At 42.2% G+C, this 21,374-nt stretch overlaps 1 protein-coding gene across 1 annotated transcript in view; it reads right to left on the bottom strand.

Moving 5' to 3' along the window:
- The window catches only part of LOC137380010 (protein bassoon-like), a 464,497-nt gene extending 443,563 nt beyond the window's left edge, over nt 1–20,934 (bottom strand). The window contains exon 1 of the mRNA XM_068051484.1: nt 20,758–20,934. Coding sequence (XP_067907585.1) covers nt 20,758–20,891 — 134 coding nt within the window. The 5' untranslated portion in view covers nt 20,892–20,934. The remainder of the gene's footprint in view (nt 1–20,757) is intronic.
- Between the last annotated feature and the right edge of the window lie 440 nt (nt 20,935–21,374).

A 21,374-nucleotide genomic window follows, 5' to 3' on the forward strand; every position in this document is an offset into this window, starting at 1 on the left:
GCCATCACTGAATCCCCCACCATCAACAACCTGCGGATGACTACTGACCAGAAACTGAACTGGACCAGCCATATAAATACCGTGGCTACAAGAGCAGGTTAGAGGCTGGGAATTCTGCAGCAAGTAACTCACCTCCTGACTCCCCAAATCCTGTCCACCATCTACAAGGCATAAGACAGGAGTGTCATGGAATACTCTCCACTTGCCTGGATGAGCGCAGCTCCAACAACGCTCAAGAAGCTAGGCACCATTCAAGTCAAAGCAGCCCATCTGATCGTCTCCCCATCCACCATCTTAAATATTCACCCCCTCCACCACTGCTATTCAGTGACAGCTGTGTGTGCCATCTACTTGATGCACTGCAATAACTCACCGAGGCTCTTTCGACAGCACCTTCCAAACCTGCAATCTCTACCACATAGAAGGACAAGGGCAGCAGACACATGGGAACAATTTCCACTCCAAGTCACTCACCATCCTGATTTGGAACTATACCGCCATTCGTTCACTGTCGCTGGGTCAAAATCCTGGAACTCCATTCCTAACAGCATCATGGGTGTACCTACACCACATGGATTGCAGAGGGTCAAGAAGACAGCTCACCACCCCCTTCTCAAGGGCAATCAGGTAATAAATGCTGGCCTTGCCAGCAACGCTCACATCCCAAGAACGAATGAATAAAAAAAATGTAGAGAGAACCTATTTCCACTGATTGGGAGTCAAGGACTAGGGAGCATAGTCTAAAAATTAGAGCCAGACCTTTCAGGAATGAAATTAGGAAACACTTCTACACCCAAAGGGTGGCAGAAGTTTAGAACTCTCTTCTGCAAATGCCAAGGGATGGTAGATCAGTTGTAAATTTTAAAACAAAATTGCTGTATTTTTGTAAACCAAAGGTATTAAGGGATATGGAGCAAGGTCGGGTATATGGAATTAGTTCACAGATCAGCCATGCTATAATTGAATGGCAGAACAGGCTTGAAGGATTAAATAGCCTACTCCTGTTCCTATGTTTAATTTGCATTCACATTGAGTAATTTCTCTCATTTGTTTTACCCCTTCTTTAGGGCGCATGTGCAATTATCTAACAAAGAAAAGAATTAGTTCAACCTGCTCCACAGATTTCAACATTACTGCACAACTTTGCCAAAATTCAAAAATGTTAATGTTTTAAAAAATAATCATAACACATAGCACCATGCATGTATTTCTAAACAGATTTGAAACAAGGACACAATATTCTGATAATTCTGTAGATTTTCTTTATTCTTTCAGGGGATGTGGGCATCCCCAACTGCCTTGAGAAGGTGGTGGTGAGCTGCCTTCTTGACCCTCTGCAATCCATGTGGTGGAGGTACACCCGTGGTGCTGTTAGGAAGGGAGTTCCAGGATTTTGACCCAGTAACAGTGAAGGAATGGTGATATAGTTCCAAATCAGGACGATGTTTGGCTCAGAGGGGAACTTGCAGGTGGTAGTGTTCCCATGCATCTGCTGCCCTTGTCCTTCTAGGTGGTAGAGGTCGTGAGTTTGGAAAGTGTAGTCGAAAGAGCCTTGGTGAGTTCTGCAGTGCATCTTGTAGATGGTACTCACTGTTGCCACTGTGCGTCAGCGGTGGAGGGAGTTAATGTTTAAGGTCATGGATGAGGTGCCAATCAAGTGGGCTGCTCTGTCCTGGATGGTGTCGAGCTTCTTGAGTGTTGTTGGAGCTGCACTCATCCAGGCAAGTGGAGAGTATTTCATCGCACTCCTGACGTACCTTGTAGATGGTGGACAGGATTTGCGGAGCTAGGGGGTGAGTTACACGCCACAGAATTCCCAGCCTCTGACCTGCTCTTATAGCCACATTACTTATATGGCTGGTACAGTTCAGTTTCTGGTCAATGGTAATCCCTAGGATGTTGATAAAAATTGTAAAAAATACAGTATAGAGGAAGGAATTTGGTTCACCATGCCTATGCTAGAATTAGTTCTCCGTTTAAAATATATTCTGCTTTTCTATTTTTCCTACCAAAGTGAATAACTTCACATTTGTTCAAATTATATTCCATTTGCCACATTCTCGCCCATTCATTTAAACTGCAGTCTCTTTGTGTCCTCCTCACAGCTTACTTTTCCATCAAGCTTTGTATCGTCAGAAAACTTAGATACATTACACTGAATCCCCTTATCTAAGTCATTGATAGATATTGTAAATAGCTGATGCTCAAGAACTGATCCTTGTAGTACACATTAGTTACAGTCTGTCAACCTGATGATGCGCAATTTATCTCTCGTCTCGGTTTCCTGTCCATTAACTAAACCGCAATCCATGCTAATATATTACCCCGATCTCACAAGCCCTAATACAAAAGCAAAATACTACAGATGCTGGAAATCTGAAATAAAAACAGAGAATGCTGGAAATACTTAGCCAGTCTGACAGCATCTGTGGAGACAGAAACAGAGTTAATGTTTCGAGTCGATGGCCTTTCATTAGAACCCACAAGCCCTAATCTTGTATAATAACCTCTTACACAGCACCTTATCAAATGCTTTTTTAAAAATCCAAATACATTACATCCACTGATTCCCCCTTACTCATCTTACTAGTAACAACCTCAAAAGACTAAAAGATTTGTCAAACACTATTTCCCTCCCATAAATCTGTGTTGACTCTGCCCAATCATATAATGACTTTTTAAGTGCCATGTTATCACGTCCCTAATAATAGATCTCAGCATTTTCCCTACTACTGATGGCCAGTTAACTGGCCTATAGTTCCCTGTTTTGTCTCTCCTTCCGTTCTTCAATAGTGGTGTTACTATTTGTTTGCTACGTTCCAATCCATGGGGACCGTTATAGAATCTTGAGAATTCTGGGAGATCAAAAGCAATGTATCCACTATCTCTGTAGCCACCTCTTTTAAAACCCTAGGATGCAGGTCGTCAGGTCCAGGAGATTTGTTGCCACTTAGTCCCATTAATTTCTCCAGTACTATTATTTATTTCCTAATACTGACATAATTAAGCGCCTCATTTTCACTAGACCTTTGGTTCCCCCATTACTTCTGAATTTTTTTTCTGTCTTCCACTGTGAAGACAGGTACAAAGTATTCATTCATAGTTTCTGCCATTTCCCTAATCCCCATTGTAATAGTTCTGCTTCGCTATCTAGAATTAGATCTAGCACTGTTGGACACGCTTACTAATTAAGAAAGAGTCTTGAATCCATTTTTAAGAACCTCTCTCCATTTTAACCACAATTGATTGTCTAATTGAGGTCTAATTTAAGACAAAGTACCCCAATATTACTACTGTTACTACTCCAAAACTCCTTCAAATTGTTGAATTGCATCCTCAATTTCTTTTGCATTAATTGAAATTCTATAATGTACTCCTAACAAGGTTCAAATCCCCTGTTATTTCTAATTCAACCTACAGTCTATTTGGGCACCAATGAAAACCCTCTTTCTTTGGCTCACCAACACCTCCCCAATTTATGTTTACATTTCTCTCCTGAAAATCTAACTGCCAAGAGGTGTCACCCTGTCTGAACCCAAGTTTCTGACAAAGATGTCCCTCCATGCTAGTTCGTCTTCAGTTCCTCAACTTTGCACAATGACATACAAGACTGAAAATTCATACCCCTTAATATATTTTTCACTATCCTTTCCTTCTCTATTCTGGCTCTTATCTGCAATAAGATATGTCTCCCTACTCCATTCTCCAGATTATTTTAGTCACTTTCTCCCCTCCTTAATGAATGATCCATGTTGGGGTATAGGCCACATATCAGCACCTAAATCTGGTGACCTTTCTTCATGGCTAAAATGGTTGCGCGACCACTTTCCAGAATGTTTTCCAGAAACTTTTCCTTTCCAAGTACGTTGCGGACGATAGTCAGCTAGTTCTAAAGCTCAGCATCCCTCTCCTTCAGCATCACAACACAACACTTCATGCATGTGGACTTCTCTTACATACTGTATAGATTCAGGATATCTTAAAGCATACATGTCATACAAATTACTAGGCCAGCTCCAGATCCTGCCATTAATACAGATCTAAATTCTATGGTTCTCTAAATTTAACATACAGGTAACTAATTCTCACATTTTTGCCTGGTCTAGAAAATTCTGACCAACTCTGAATCCCTTTTAATCCAAACTCACTTCCTTACTTTCTCACCATAAGCACCTCAGCCAGCCATTCTGAGCACAAAAAGCTTTGTTAGCATAAACTTATTTTATACTTACAATAGCTCACTCAGCTCTCAAAAACTTCAATTTAAGTACAAGCCAGCACAATCCTCAGACAGCTTCAGTTATATCAGAATACATAACATAGCCTCAATCAATTCCAGTAACTACCTTACCCTCTCTTAGCATCCCACTCAATTACACTCTTGCAGCTCAAACTGTAAAAACCCAGAATTATTCAACCGCACAGTGGCGCAGTGGTTAGCACCGCAGCCTCACAGCTCCAGCGAGTTTGCAAGTTCTCCCTGTGTCTGCGTGGTTTTCCTCTGGGTGCTCCGGTTTCCTCCCACATGCCAAAGACTTGCAGGTTGATAGGTTAATTGGCCATTATAAATTGCCCCTAGTATAGGTAGGTGGTAGGGAAATATAGGGACAGGTGGGGATGTGGTAGGAATATGGGATTAGTGTAGGATTAGTATAAATGGGTGGTTGATGGTTGGCACAGACTCGGTGGGCCGAAGGGCCTGTTTCAGTGCTGTATCTCTAAACTAAACTAAACTAAACTAAATTGTGAGACTAGCTAAGAGGAAAAAGGAAGCATACATAAGGTCTAGGCGGCTGATGAAAGACGAAGCTTTGAAAGAATATCGGGAATGTAGGACCAATCTGAAACGAGGAATTAAGAGGGCTAAAAGGGGTCATGAAATATCTTTAGCAAACAGGGTTAAGGAAAATCCCAAAGCCTTTTATTCATATATAAGGAGAAAGAGGGTAACTAGAGAAAGGATTGGCCCACTAAAGGACAAAGGAGGAATGTTATGCTTGGACTCAGAGAAAATGGGTGAGATTCTAAACGAGTACTTTGCATCGGTATTCACCGAGGAGAGGGACATGACGGATGTTGAGGTTAGAAACAGATGTTTGATTACTCTAGGTCAAGTCGGCATAAGGAGGGAGGAAGTGTTGGGTATTCTAAAGGGCATTAAGGTGGACAAGTCCCCAGGTCCGGATGGGATCTATCCCAGGTTACTGAGGGAAGCGAGAGAGGAAATAGCTGGGGCCTTAACAGATATCTTTGCAGCATCCTTAAACACGGGTGAGGTCCCGGAGGACTGGAGAATTGCTAATGTTGTCCCCTTATTTAAGAAGGGTAGCAGGGATAATCCAGGTAATTATAGACCGGTGAGCCTGACGTCAGTGGTAGGGAAGCTGCTGGAGAAGATACTGAGGGATAGGATCTATTCCCATTTGGAAGAAAATGGGCTCATCAGTGATAGGCAACATGGTTTTGTGCAGGGAAGGTCATGTCTTACCAACTTAATAGAATTCTTTGAGGAAGTGACAAAGTTGATTGATGAGGGAAGGGCTGTCGATGTCATATACATGGACTTCAGTAAGGCGTTTGATAAGGTTCCCCATGGCAGGCTGATGGAGAAAGTGAAGGCGCTTGGGGTCCAAGGTGTACTAGCTAGATGGATAAAGAACTGGCTGGGCAACAGGAGACAGAGAGTAGCAGTAGAAGGGAGTTTCTCAAAATGGAGACGTGTGACCAGTGGTGTTCCACAGGGATCCGTGCTGGGACCACTGTTGTTTGTGATATACATTAATGATTTGGAGGAAAGTATAGGTGGACTGATTAGCAAATTTGCAGACGACACTAAGATTGGTGGAGTAGCAGATAGTGAAGGGGACTGTCAGAGAATACAGCAGAATATAGATAGATTGGAGAGTTGGGCAGAGAAATGGCAGATGGAGTTCAATCAGGGCAAATGCGAGGTGATGCATTTTGGAAGATCCAATTCAAGAGTGAACTATACAGTAAATGGAAAAGTCCTGGGGAAAATTGATGTCCAGAGAGATTTGGGTGTTCAGGTCCACTGTTCCCTGAAGGTGGCAACGCAGGTAAATAGAGTGGTCAAGAAGGCATACGGCATGCTTTCCTTCATCGGACGGGGCATTGAGTACAAGAGTTGGCAGGTCATGTTACAGTTGTATAGGACTTTGGTTCGGCCACATTTGGAATACTGCGTACAGTTCTGGTCGCCACATTATCAAAAGGATGTGGATGCTTTGGAGAGGGTGCAGAGGAGGTTCACCAGGATGTTGCCTGGTATGGAGGGCGCTAGCTATGAAGAGAGGTTGAGCAGATTAGGATTATTTTCATTAGAAAGACGGAGGTTGAGGGGGGACCTGATTGAGGTGTACAAAATCATGAGAGGTATAGACAGGGTGGATAGCAAGAGGCTTTTTCCCAGAGTGGGGGTTTCAATTACTAGAGGACACAAGTTCAAAGTGAAAGGGGAAAAGTTTAGGGGGGATATGCGTGGAAAGTTCTTTACGCAGAGGGTGGTGGGCACCTGGAACGCATTGCCAGCGGAGGTGGTAGATGCGGGCACGATGGAGTCTTTTAAGATGTATCTAGACAGATACATGAATGGGCAGGAAGAAAAGAGATACAGAACCTTAGAAAATAGGCGACATGTTTAAAGAGAGGATCTGGATCGGCGCAGGCTTGGAGGGCCGAAGGGCCTGTTCCTGTGCTGTAATTATCTTTGTTCTTTGTAAACTAAACTAAACCATCACTTCACAGAAATGACAAAATAGATACACCCTTTTCACCAGCATGAGGTTATACTTAGGTTTCAAGGAAAAAAGACAAGGCTTATGCACTTTTGCTTGCCCTCTGCGCAAACAATAAGGCAAAAAGATGTCACATTTTGACAGTAAAGTGTGGTGGTGGCAATCGCTTTCCCTTTTGCAAAGTAGCAATTCATATCAAAAGTATGGCTCCACAGACGTCAGCGCCTTACACATGTTGATCAATAAGAGGACTGCTGAGGTCACAGACCAGCTGGCTTATGCCACAGCATATGTGGGGAGGGGAGGACATAATTTCATATGTAAGCCTACACACTGAGCTCAGGCAAGCAATTCAACTGTGAGGCATCACAGCAGAGTCCAATCTCATCCTCACCCACCAACCACATGAAAACTCTTTTCAGTAGTAATCACTGGGCAACAAAAGAGGTAGCCTGAGCTGATTTTTCTTGCTCTTCAGTCTGGGTGAAGCTAGGGACAGTGCTAGCTTGTTTGCTGCTAAGAACAGCTCATTCAGCTCAAAATCAGTGGGATCATCTAAAGTTGTATGGCTCAATTTCATGTTGCATGGTGCATTTACGCCATGAGGCATTAAAAAATTCAGAACTTTTATTCCATAACAAAGTTAGGACTCATTGATGAGTCAGTTGATAAAGAAAACATTTTCGGGAGATCTCAAGTTCAAGTCCCAGTCTCTGTTAAGCTACCTGATCTAGACCACGGTGGCAGTAAAGGTAATACAATTTGACTCTCCTTCCCTGAGGTAAGAAGAGAGAGAAATAAAATCAGCCAATATTGATCTATGTCCCTGCTGTGAAGAGCCCCTAAGTGGGTATCAGAAAAACAAGATTTGGCTGATAACCTTACATGGTGGAATATCCTATCAAAATGCAAGAGGAGCAAAGAAATATTAAAATCAGAGAAAAGGCATTTTAGAAAGAAGTCAATCCTGTTCTGAATACAACTAGTTAGGAGAGAGCAGTGAAAGAGGGAATGATAATTGTAATCAGATTCATGGGAGGGGGAAATTCCTTTTCATAGAATCATAGAATGGTTACAGAACAGAAGGAGGCCATTCGACCCACTCTCTGTGAGAGCAACTCACCAAGTCCCATTCCTTTGCCTTTTCCCGTTAGCGCAGAAAAAGTTTTCTCTTCAGATATTTATCCAATTCTTTTTTTGAAGGCCTCGATTGAATTTGCCTCCACCCCACTCTAAGTCAGTGCATTCCAGTTATAGTATTCCAATTATACGTTAGAAAAAAGTATTATACAAACAATAAACCAAACACACACTCTTATATAAAATCAATTGGAGAAAGTTGTACATTCAGCTCAATTTCTTTCAAATTACTAAAATTACTAGTAAACCGCTATTTGGACATTTTCAAGTGAATATGGCAGCTCCTCATGCTATGGTTAAAGTCAGTTAAAAATATATTTGAATGAACAGTTTCCCAGATTGTATTCATAATAAAACAGATGGCATGATTAATAAAGATAGCGAACTCCATGTTGCAGATCACTTGGCCTCTAATTAAAGTATTTAAAATTGCATATCTTTCAAATATAAACAATTGTAAGTCAAACCACTCAACCACTGATAACACTTCAACCACAATGCACTTCATAAATATACACAAACATTGATCCTTATAAACAACAATAACTTGCATTTATATAGCGAATTTAACATAGTAACAACGGCATGGATGAAGGATTAAGCACAGACTGGCTTTACTTCTGTTTTGTTCTCATAATTTAAGCATTGATAAAAACTTTGATTTCCATACTGATTAAATGTGAGTGTAGACAGTTTTGGCAATTGATTTTAAAATATATTTTTTAATGGAGTACATTTCAGTGTTGTGCTTGTACTTCAAACTTTGAGTTGCCATAAAATCATGGTTCAACTCATTATCTCACTAACTTTAAACAAATAAGACATAACAGCAGAAATCATGAGCATGTGAAAACTATAAAGACGTGATGGTTAAAACAACCAGCTTGGAAAATCTAACCCAGAAAAAAATTGAACAGAACAGAATGTGTGAACCAGGTCTTCATTTCAAATACAAATCTCCTTTTCAACACATCTTCATTTTAGACCCCTCTCCCTTGCTCCATCTCTACAGGGTGATTGAAGGTACCCTAGAAAAATTTCAAAGCTTGTATTTGCTGGTATTTGAGAGAGGAATCAGGCAAGCTGAGATAAAGTGTAAAGAATTAGCTGATGTATTTTAGGAACAGTATATATAATTATAGAACGTATGAAAAGATTAAAAGGTATGTGGTGTCTATGATGTCTAATATATTACTGAATACCAAATATTTTCCCATTTTTAACTATCCACAAACTTCCAAGCTTTCATGTCACAAGATAATGAAGAATCATTTCTGCTAATGAACGTTTTCAACTGTATGAGTAGCTCCATTTTCTCTTGAGTATCCAGCTAACTGCTTCCATTTTACAGCATTCAAACCACGTGAAATAAGCAACTCTTATACAATTAATTCATAAACAGGTTGGGGTGGAGTTTCTGCTTTGGGTGCAATTCATGATTCCAGCACAAATAACAGCCAAAATTGTGCCAATTTTTAAAAGTATTTTGCCACCAACCCCACCCCCCAACATCCCCCATGCCTCAACTTTTTGCTCAAACTCACTTGCATAACGCTGAATGCAAAATCTGCCATGAGCCAGTAAACATGGTTTACCGACCATGTAAACTGGTTAGTCTTTACGAGCGAAATTTTTTTTTTAATTCCTCAATATATTTGAGAGTAGTAACTTGGTAAAGTTTGACTAATACAGCTGAAAGTGGGTGTCACACAAAAATAACCATTTTCAAATCAATGTTAAACCATGGCCTGTTCGCAACCTGATTTTAAATTACTGAAAATGTCTTTAAAAATATACAAAACTATTTTCTAGTTAGATTGGGCTACAGTAGTTAGCTCCTTAGTAAATGTTCTTTAAAACCATTCAAAACCTACCTATTAGTATCTCTGTCATCAAAGATGGCAAAGCCCAGCAAGTGAATGCAAAAGACAAGGCTGAAGTGTTTTCAACCATCGCCAAGCAGATGATGCATTTCAGCCTCCGACTGAGGTCCCCACCATCACAAAAGCCTGTCTTCGGCCAATTTGATTCATTCTATGCAGTACCAAGAAACACCTGAATGCACTGCATACAGTAAAGACTATAGAGCCCCAACAACATCCCCACAGTAGACTTGACCTCCGGAACTCACTGCACCTTTAGCCAAGTTGCTCCAGCAGCTACAACACTGGCATTTACCTGACAATGTGGAAAATTGACAAGGAATATCCAGTCCACAAATAAAACCGAAAAAATCCAATCCAGTAAATTACTGCCTCATTAGACTACTCTCAATCTTCAGTAAAGCGATGGAAGGCATTTTGACAATGTTATCAAGCAGCACTTACTCAGCAATACCCTGCTCAATGATACTTAATTTGGGTTTCAGCAGGACCACTCGGCTCCAGACTTCATTATAACCTTGGTCCATACATGGACAAAAGAGCTGAATTCCAGATGTGAGGAGAGAGTGACTGCCCTTGATATGAAGACAGCATTTGACTGAATGTGGCATCACAGAGCCCTAGTAAAATTGGAAGTCAATGGGAATCGGGGGAAAAACTCTCTATGGGTTGGAGTCATACCGAGCACAAAGGAAGATGATTGTGAATTTTGGTAACTAATTGTCTCAGCCGCAGGACATAGCTGCAGGAGTTCCTCAGGGTAGTCCAACCATCTTCAGCTGCTTCATCAATGACCTTCCTTCCATCATAAGATTGGAAGTGGAGATGTTTGCTGATAATTACACAGTATTCAGTTCCATTTGTAACTTCTCCATATGCAGCAAGAGATGGAAAACATTCACGCTTGGGCTGATATGTGATGTGAATATTTGCCACCTAAATGCCAGGCAATAGCCATCTACAACAAGAGGAAGTCTAACCATCTCCCCTTCACAGTCAATGGCATTACCTTTGTTGAATCGCCCATCAACATACTGGAATTCACCACTGACCAGAAACTTAACTGGACCAACCACATAAATACTATGGCTACAAGAGGTCAGAGACTAGGTAATCTGCGGTTAGGGATTCACATTCTGACTCCCCAAAGCCTGTCCACCATCTACAAGGTACAAGTCAAAAGTGTGATGGAATACTCTCCCCTGCCTAGATGAGTGCAGTCCCAGCAACGCTCAAAATGCTCAACAACATCCAGGATAAAGAAGCCTACCTGATTGGCATCACATCCACCAACTTAAAAATTCACTCTTTCCATCACCTGTACACCATGGCGAGAATGGGTGCCATCTACAACATGCACTGCAGCAACTGAACAGGGTTTCTTTGACAGCACCTCCCAAACCTGTTACCTCTATCACCTAGAAGATGCAAGAGACCATGTTATCCTCCAAAGCACACACCATCCTAGAGTCATACAGCATAGAGACAGGCCGCTCGGCCTATTGTGTTCGTGCTGGCCAAGCACCTACCTATTCTAATCCCATTTTCCAGCACTTGGCCCATAGCCTTGTATGCTATGGCGTTTCAAGTGCTCATCTAAATACTTCTTAAATGTTGTGAGGGTTCCTGCCTCTACCACTCCTTCAGGCAGTGTGTTCCAGATTCCAACCAGCCTCTGGGTGAAAAATATTTTCCTCAAATCCCCTCTAAACTTCCTGCCCCTTACCTTAAATCTATGCCCCCTGGTTATTGACCCCTCTGCTAAAGGAATAAGTTTCTTCCTATCTATCCTATCAATGCCCCTCATAATTTTGTATACCTTAATCAGGTCCCCGCTCAGCCTTCTCTGCTCTAAAGAAAACAACCCTAGATTATCCAGTCTCCCTTCACAGCTGAAATGCTCCAGCCCAGGCAACATCCTGGTGAATCTTCTCTGCACTCTCTCCAGTGCAATCACATCCTTCCTAAAGTGTGGTGACCAGAACTGTACACAGTACTCCAGCTGTGGCCTAACTAGCATTTTATACAGCTCCATCATAATTTCCCTGCTCTTATATTCTATGCCACAGCTAATAAAGGCAAGTATTCCATATGCCTTCCTAACCACCTTATCTACCTGTGCTGCTGCCTTCAGTGATCTATGGACAAGTGCACCAAGATCCCCCTGACCCTCTGTACTTCCTAGGGCCCTATCATCCATTGTATATTCCCTTGCCTTGTTAGTCCTCCTAAAATGCATCACCTCACACTTCTCAGGATTAAATTCCATTTGCCACTGCTCCGCCCATCTTACAAGCCCATCTATATCGTCCTGTAATCTAAGGCTTTTCTCCTCACTATATATAACACCATTAATTTTCATGTTATCTGCAAACTTACTGATCATACCTCCTATATTCACGTCTAAATCATTAATGTACACTACAAACAGCAAGGGTCCCAGCACCGATCCCTGCGGTACACCACTGGTCACAGGCTTCCACACGCAAAAACAACCCTTGACCATCACCCTCTGCCTCCTGCCACTAAGCCAATTTTGGATCCAATTTGCCAAATTGCCCTGGATCCCATGGGCTCTTACCTTCTTAACCAATCTCCCATGCGGGACCTCATCAAAAGCCTTACTGAAGTTCATGTAGACTACATCTACTGCTTTACCCTCATCTACACATCTAGTCATCTCCTCGAAAAATTCAATGAAGTTTGTTAGACACGATCTCCCCCTGTCAAAGCGATGCTGACTATCCCTTATTAATTCCTGCCTTGGAACTATATTGCCATTCCTTAACTGTCACTGGATCAAAACCCTGACATTCCCTACCTAACAACACTGTGAGGTATCTGCACCACATCGAATGCAGCGGCTCAAGGCAGTGGCTCATGACTTCCTTCTCAAGGTCAATTAGGGATGGGCAATAAAGGTTCACCTTGCCAGTGATGCCCCCTTTCCGTGAATGATTGAAATGAAAATGATCCAGCTTAATTTTTAGAGCCTCCTCAAAGGCCTGCAAACAAGATCAAGTACCAGAAACTCTCTCAATGGTGCGGGCATGACAATTTTTGTGCTTCAAGCACAATCTTTTTAAAATTAGTGCAAATGATCGCTGAAACTTGAATTGTGCTGATTACTTAAAATTCTGCGATCTTTTGCAGGTTACGCTGGCATTGGGGGAAACTGTGCCAAAAAAAAGCACAATCCAGTGACATGCCCAGGTCACGGTGTTTATGGACATCTTCTCAGAATCAGAAGACTGTGAAACCTTTGGCATTGCAAAATTACTACAATTCCTCATTTTGGACAATCTCACAAAATTTACTTTGAAAATTGGTTCTCCAGATGTGGGCATTGCTGGCAAGGCCAACATTTATTGCCTATCCCTAGATGCTATTGAGAAGGTAGTGTTGAGCTGCAGTTCTTGAACTGCTGCAATTCATGTAGTAAAAGTACTCTCGCAATGCTGTTACATAATGAGTTACAGAATTTTGGCCTCGCAATGAAATAACAGTGATAGAAGTCCAAGACATTGAAGTCCTCAACTTCAGTGTATTTGGTGCCCTTGCCACCCTCAGTATTTCCTCCAAGTGGCATTCTACATCAGAGGTATTGAGGGTGGTAATCAGCAGGAAATTTGCTTGCACGTGTTTAAGTCAGAGAGTCATAACAGCACAGAAAGAGGTAATTCAGCCCAGTGAGTCTATGCCAGCTCTCTGCAGACCAATCCAATCAGTCCCATTCACCCGCTCTATCTCCATAACTCTGCGCGTTTATTGCCCTCAAGTTCCTACTCAATTTCCTTTTAAAATCAATCTCCACTACCACCACCCTTATAGGCAGTGAGTTCCATGTCATTACCACTTGCTGCATAAAAAAATGCTTTCTCACATCTCTTCCCCTAAAACTTAAATCTGTGTCCCCTAGTCCTTGCACCATCAGCTAATGGGAACAGCTTTTCTTTGTCTCAATCTTATCTAAACCTGTTATAATCTTGTACAACTCTATCAAATCTCTCTTCAATCTCCTTTGCTCCAAGGAGAACAAACCAAGCTATCCAACCCAACCTTGCAGCTAATATCCCTCATCCTTGGAACCATTCTGGTAAATCTCCTCTGTACTCCCTCAAGGACCCTCACTTCCTTCCTGAAATGTGGCTACCAGAACTGAACGCAATGCTCTAGTTGTGGCCTAACCAGAGCTTTATAAAGATTCGGCATAACTTCCTGCTTTTGTACTCAATATCTCCATTTATGAAGCCCAAGATCCCATATGCTTTGCTGACTACTCTCTCAATATGTCCTGCCACCTTCAAAGTTCTATGCACATTACTCTCAGGTCCCACTGTTCCTTCACACTCTTTAGAACTATGCCATTAAGTATATATTGCCTCTCCCTATCCCATCTGCCAAAATGCATCACCTCACTTCGCTGCATTAAATTCTGTCACTTGATGGTCCATTCTGCTAGCCTGTTGCAGTCGATTAGTATCATCTTCATTGCTTGCCACACCTCCAAGCTTGGTATCATTGGCAAACATTGAAATTTTACTTTTTATATATCAAAAAATTGCAGTGATCCTAGTACTGTACCTTGGGGAACACCATTGCACCATCCTCCAGTCTGAAAAACCATTTACCATTACTCACTGTTTTCTGTTCTTAAGTGAATGTTTTATCCAAGTTGATACTGACCCTTCTATTCCATGAACTTCAATTTTGTTAGCCAACCTTTTATGCGTACTACCTTGTCAAAAGTGTTCTTAAAATCCATATAGATGACATCCAATGCTTTGCCTTCATCAACCTTCTCTGAATTTTCTGATGAATTAACAATTAATCAAACATGATTTGCCTTTACAAATCCGTGCTGGCTCTCCTTCAACTCAAACCTCTCCAAGTGCCTGTTGATTTTTTTCCTGATTATTGTTTCTAAAACATTACCCACCATTTATGTTAAACTGACTGACCTGTAGTTACTAGAAATGTCCTTACACCCTTTCTTGAATAAGATGTCACATTTGCCAACCTCAAATCCTCTGGCACCTCTGCTCTATCTAGGGAAGATAGTGGCAAGCCCTTCCACTATCTCCACTCCCACTTCCTTTAGCAACCTAGGATGCAAGCCATCCAGACCAGGCAACATATCCACTCTAAGCATAGCCAGCCTTTCCAGTATATCTTTCCTATCAATTTTCACCCCAGTCAGATCAGATATGCATGGGAGGTTTCGCTCTCTGATAAACATTACTGAACCAGTTGGGTTTCTACAACAATCAGATAGCTGCATTAATGCAGTTACTGGTGCCAACTTTTTATTCCAGATGTCTTTTAGTTTCCTTTTAAAAAAAATGAATTCCAATTCAAAAATTGCCATGCCAAGATTTGAACTCATGTTATATGCATTATTAGCACCATAACTCCAAGGAGCAGATCACTGGTAGCACTTTATTACTCGTAGCTTAGCTAGTGGACTACCATTTCCATGTCTGAAGATAGAATCTATGAAAGACTTTGAACAGCAGCAAACACTCCGATTGCACCACGCTATTGTTATAAACCTTTCATTGGCAGGATAAATGGTAAACTAGCCTGTCATGCAGGCCACCCCACCCCCCCCCCCCCCACACCTGCCAAGAATGAGGCACATTAATTTTGCCACAAGGATATTAAATTTCAAATTGTTGCTGGGAAGAAGAGAGGCCTGTTACAAGGAATTGCCAGGACCCTGGCTGGAAAGACATTTTGGCATATTAGCAGAGAGTGTTGGAACAAAGGAGCTATCTCCCGCTCCCATACAATACACAGAACAGACCCGATCAAACCAGTCGGTTACGTGAGCACCCTGCTGGCCAACTTGGGGAGTTTTAAATTGTAGAAATAGTGTTTGAACTGGCAGAAAGTTCTTGCCTCCTGGATTGAAAAGCATCTCTTCTGTCTGCTCCCATCTCTTTCTCACAGAACCCCAAGACCCCTGAAGATACAAGAACCCAAGAGAGAAAAGTCTCCTACAGTGAACAAGGTTTAAGAAGAATAGTGGGCCCCAACAAAAAGCAAAATCTACCTACAAGCAAGGACTTACAGTGAGTCTGAAGACCTGTAACAAAAAACTCTTCAGATATTGCCTCAAACTTTTCCACTTTATTTCTTCTGCTCTTTTCTGTCCCTATCTGCATGTATGGTATCACATATGCCTGCGAGCATGGGTGTGCCGTGTATCCATAGGTGTTAATTGAATTAGAGTTGAATAAAATTTCACCTTTCTTCTTTAAGCCTAAGAAAGCCTGTTTGTGCTCATTTCTTTGCCTTATAATTAGAAAGCGGTGAACAAGGATTCACCAAGGAGGAGTAAAAACGTGGTATGTTTAAAATTAAACCCTGTTATGGTAAGACCAGGTGAAGGCTGCGAGGGGCCCTTAGATACCTTTCTCACCTGGTCGTAACAAGCCCTATGTGGCTCATAAAGTCAAGTGATAGGAGCAAGTTACAAAGTAGAATCTGTTTCTCTGTATTAAAGAGCCAGGTACATTTACAGTGGGGGGGGGGGGGGGGGGGGAGGGGGGGAATGCTGCAGCAGCTGTGAATGTTTCCATTTCACTGACAATAAAATATACTATTAAGTGCATATTTATGTTTTTTTTTTTTAGTTTTTAGAGATACAGCACTGAAACAGGCCCTTCGGCCCACCGAGTCTGTGCCGACCATCAACCACCCATTTATACTAATCCTACACTAATTTCATATTCCTACCACATCCCCACCTGTCCCTATATTTCCCTACCACCTACCTATACTAGGGGCAATTTATAATGGCCAATTAACCTATCAACCAGCAAGTCTTTGGCATGTGGGAGGAAACCGGAGCACCCGGAGGAAACCCACGCAGACACAGGGAGAACTTGCAAACTCCACACAGGCAGTACCCAGAATTGAACCCGGGTCGCTGGAGCTGTGAGGCTGCGGTGCTAACCACTGCGCCACTGTGCCGCCCCTATGAATTTATTTTCCGAAGTTGTGTGTAATTTATATCACTTCAATTCCAAGAGCATTTAAATTTATACTACAACGGTTAATAAGGCTCAATAGGATAGTGGGTGTGGTATTGATAGATACAGACCAGGAAACTTACAGGTTCACTGCTAGTTTTTGGTGCATGTAGTAACTTTATTTGGAGAAGGAACACAGCCGTTCTCAGTGTCCCTCAACAGGAAAACGAAGAATGGGATGAAAAATCAACTAGTACTCCTGATTATCCAGTGACCATTCCTGGAAAGAGTTTATCTAGCATTGACAGAATAATGCTCAATTGTAATATACTCCACAACCAAATAACTTGCTGACACTAATGAAGAATGGTCACTCAGCTGAATTATCAAATGGCCATTAGTGCCTGTGGAGCTGAGACCCAAGCATTATATGTCAATGCCTTCATAAGAGGCAATAAATTGGAAAATATATTGAGCAATGCAGTTGTAGAATAGGCCCACTACACTTTTTCAATAAATTTGTTCCTTTAAATCTTTTTGTACCTACATGTACATTGAATTTCTCAATTACATATTAAAATACATAGCCCATATTTTGTATAAGTCTTGACTTTGTACAGTAAAGTACAATGCTTCCAAGCAGTAATGTGTTGGATAACATTTTACCATCTTCTTTTTTAATATCTTCTCTTACCCAGCACAAAACAGTAATTTTGCAAGTCAAGAATATTCTTTCAATAAGAACTAGATTCCACCCTTTAACCAAAAAAAAAAGGAAATAGCGCAGTACAGTAAACAGATTCCTCACTTTATTCAGCACATTCCAGCTGCTATACTTATAGGCTCCTCCGTGAACACTGAAGATGCACATTTGCACAGCAAATGAAGCGAATATGCCACGAAGTGATGCATGCCTTAATAAAACAGTAAAGAAATCTTCCACCCTTCTAAAGACATTGAAATCTAAAACCAGATTTTACTGCAAGAAATTGCACCAAATTCTGTAGCTGGAATCCAGTTAACCAATCTCAGCTATCTCAAGCTGTTGCTATATGCACAGTATCTTCTCCTCCTCTCCCCAGTACAATTCTTAAATTATTTGAAATCTACTTATCATTTGCTTAAATTTGGGTTCCTTTATCAATTGTGCTGAAGCATCAACTCCAACTGATCCAGTTTTGCACTATTTGCAGGAGTGGAAATTTATTGAATGGTGATATAATAAATGGTTTAAGCTAGCATGAGAATTCTTCCAACAAGCCAAAAGTAGCTGCAATGTCTAAGGAGTCATAAAGATTGATGAAAGCTACATATGTTTACCATTATACACCTTTCAAGCATACTTAAATAATACAGCTGTGACATACTTATCTTCCCGCTAAATCCCATCTACTGTTACTTTTACATGCAGGCTGGCATGTTCTTGCTGCAGCAGTCACATGTGAGCATTCAAGACCATTCTAAAAAGTTATAATCAAACTATATTTTTAAAATGGCAGCCATAGCAAAACCACAGACGTAATGTAGTGATTTTATTGCAGAACAGGTATACTTAACCCTTATTAGTGTTGAAAGGAACTCAGTCACATCACGGTTGGGCTGTTAAACAGGCAAATCTATGACTACTGACTTTACTCAATTCCACGTTTATTTTGGGCTCATCTACCCGCCTCCAATGACAATCACCTTCTATTTGAAGAAGTGATACTGGTGTAGACATAAAATCCAAAGTTTACATTATTCTTGTCAAAACTGTACGATATTGGATGTTAAAAAATCAAAATCGCAATAAAGAATACGAATTTTGAAAACTGCAGAAGCTGCTTGTGAAAAAGTTCAAGAAAATAGTGCTGAAATGGACAGCTCTCAATGTCGATCCTCCTGGTGCGCGATAAGACTGGCTTGGACAGATGTTGAGGTCAATCATAAACTGAAACGGACAGCTCCCAACGAATACCAACACTAAACCCTCAAACGTGCAGCTTCTGGGGGCTATTCCCACGCAGGAAAGGCGCTGTTGAAACAGATACCAATGCTGATATACATATGCAGGTGCTTGGTTGATTGAAATACACACACGTGGTTCTGAACTAGACAGCTCCCATTAGCGAAGCGTGGCGCGCTTCAGCACCACACAGGGAAACAAAGTGCTATTATAGAATAGTATTGAAAGGGACAGCTCAGGCCACACGTTGCTTGGGGAAATAGTGCTGATAATGACTGTACCAAGCGATTATAGCGCGCTCACACGGACCTCTGTAACATAATAATTCGGGATGTATTAAAGAAACAAAGCTTCAATTACTGATCTTAGATCTTTTCCCGAGTCATATTGCGTTCTATCGGAAGGAACAGCTCTAATTATCGAACGCTTTTGGCAAAGCAACCCAATTTTCTCTTCATATTTTAACCCATAAGCATTCTGCATTCAGCCAAGCAATGAAGCTAGCAATTATTTTAGATCAACGTTGCTTCGACTAAGCAGCCCAACATATGTAACACAGAAACAGCTGTCAATGAAAATTATAAGCTTCACCCAATTCTTTATCCGCCCACCTCCCGCACCGGGCATTGTTCTTCCTCTCTCTGATATGAATAGTAGCGGTCACAAACAAACCTGTAGCCTCCATTTGTAGTTCTCCTATAAATTGTAGCACAAAACGATCATACAGTGAAAACACCAAAACCAATATTTGAATGATGACTGCTGTCTAAACAAAATGTGAATGTAAAGGAAAAAACGTTCCTTTAATACGGAAAGATCTGCCGATTTTGATTGGCTTGATAAGGGGCAGCAAAAAGTTAATTAAAGCCGACTGTGCTAACTGGTGGTCTGTGGTTCTGAACGGACAGCTACTTCTGACGTCTATACTCGAGCAGTCTTGCTGCTCTGCAAGAACTGTTGCGTTAGTTTTATAAACATATTGGTACCAAGAGCTCTGTGCTCTTTTAGTTCTTCCGTCTTTAAACAGACACTTTTGTACTATGTGAGCCTTTCCGTCACCAGTATGTATAAAGAGCCGAAGAACCTTCAAGGTATGATTTTCAGGCACCCTTGGTAGGCATAACGCAAAATTCATCCTAACACATCTTTTAGACAACATAAGACTCCGAAACATCGTCGTCAGCCCCTATCACTTTGAATTTAAAAGTTTATAATCCAAGATATATCCTGGTCCACTGGACTCAGATGAAAACTAACCCAAACACATTACGAGACGACCAAGAACAAATGCTGATCCGTCTTTGCTACAACACACTACAGCGTCCGTCTGCTCACCGTCTCATAGCTGACTATCTGCTTCTGGGTCCCGTTTTCTGGTTTACTATTTGTGCACCTCTCTTCTCGTCCTTTTGCTTCTCTACTGGCTGACAGCTTCCTGTTGCATTTCATTGAACATGCATACCGTGCTGCAATCCCCTCCCTCACTGAATCGCTGGCATTAAAAAAAAAGACCCAATGCCCCTGCGATTTCTGCAGCTCGTTTTGCGAATTCGTCTGCCTGCTCAATTCCAATGCCCTTTCCAGATCGCCTATGATTATTAACGGTGCGTGTGGTTCACGGACACTCGGGTGTGTGTGTATCAACCTGGGTGGAAATATTCATTTCTATCCAGGGAGAACCTTTCTGGGCTGCATTTCAAAAAGTGAAACCATTTAAGGTACAGCAAACATGACAGCGTGCTCCATCCCTTGCTTACTTTTGAGTTTTTTTAAAATCAGGTTGCGAGTGTAATTGCAAACCTGCCCTGTTGGACTCAGCTGCCCTTGCTTCCTACTTCCTGCTGTCAAGCTGAGCCCCGGCCCCAGTTACTCTCCCTCCTCCTCGCCCGGGCCTGCTTGGTCACCTCTGCCAGGTCAGGTCACCATGGTGGCGCCGGCGCCTGCTTTCCAGGGCTGGGTTGCTGGACTGGCTGCTGTGGGTAGCTCGTGCCCCCCTCCTCCCTCTCCCCCCCCTCTCCCCCGGCCGGGCTCAGGGCTCCGCCGCCCCGCTTGCTAACCTGCCGGCTGCCGCTGCCCGTCCTCCGGGTGCTCCGTTCGGGGCAGCGGGTGTTTTAAGCGGCGCTAAAGCGCCGGCTCCCGGTGCGGAGATCGGCTCCAGCTCGCCGGTCTCCAGGCTGTTCTCATTGCCCATGTCGGCGAGGCTGTCGCTCAGCGAAGCTCCCCCTCCGCCATCAACACCATCTTCTACTCTTCTCCCCGGAGGCTTCACTGCGCCTGCGCCAACTAACCCCCCTCCCCCCTCCCAGCGCGTCGGAGGGCGGTACTGCGCCTGCGCGGCTCGGCGCCCGCTCCTGCGGTCCCTGGGGAGTAGTAAGCATGCGCAGAAAGCACCTTCCAGCAGCAGGCTCTCTCCGACATTGTTCTTGTGAATGAATGGATTAACATGGACGGCACACAATCCATTTAATCTCCTGTGATAGTTACATGCCTCCCACCAACCATAAATCAAATAAATTCCAGAACACCTTAAATACACCATTCATTATGCTTCCCTTTATTCCAGCATCTCAGGAACTCCCATGTGCCATGCAACATATAATTATTTTTGTACGTGTTTATTCTCATAAACCTCCATCCGCTTTCCAACTGGATTGCCTGTGCAGGAAGTGTTCGT

This window comes from Heterodontus francisci, chromosome 19 (genome assembly GCF_036365525.1).
Source record: "Heterodontus francisci isolate sHetFra1 chromosome 19, sHetFra1.hap1, whole genome shotgun sequence".
Taxonomy (NCBI): Eukaryota; Metazoa; Chordata; class Chondrichthyes; order Heterodontiformes; family Heterodontidae; genus Heterodontus; species Heterodontus francisci.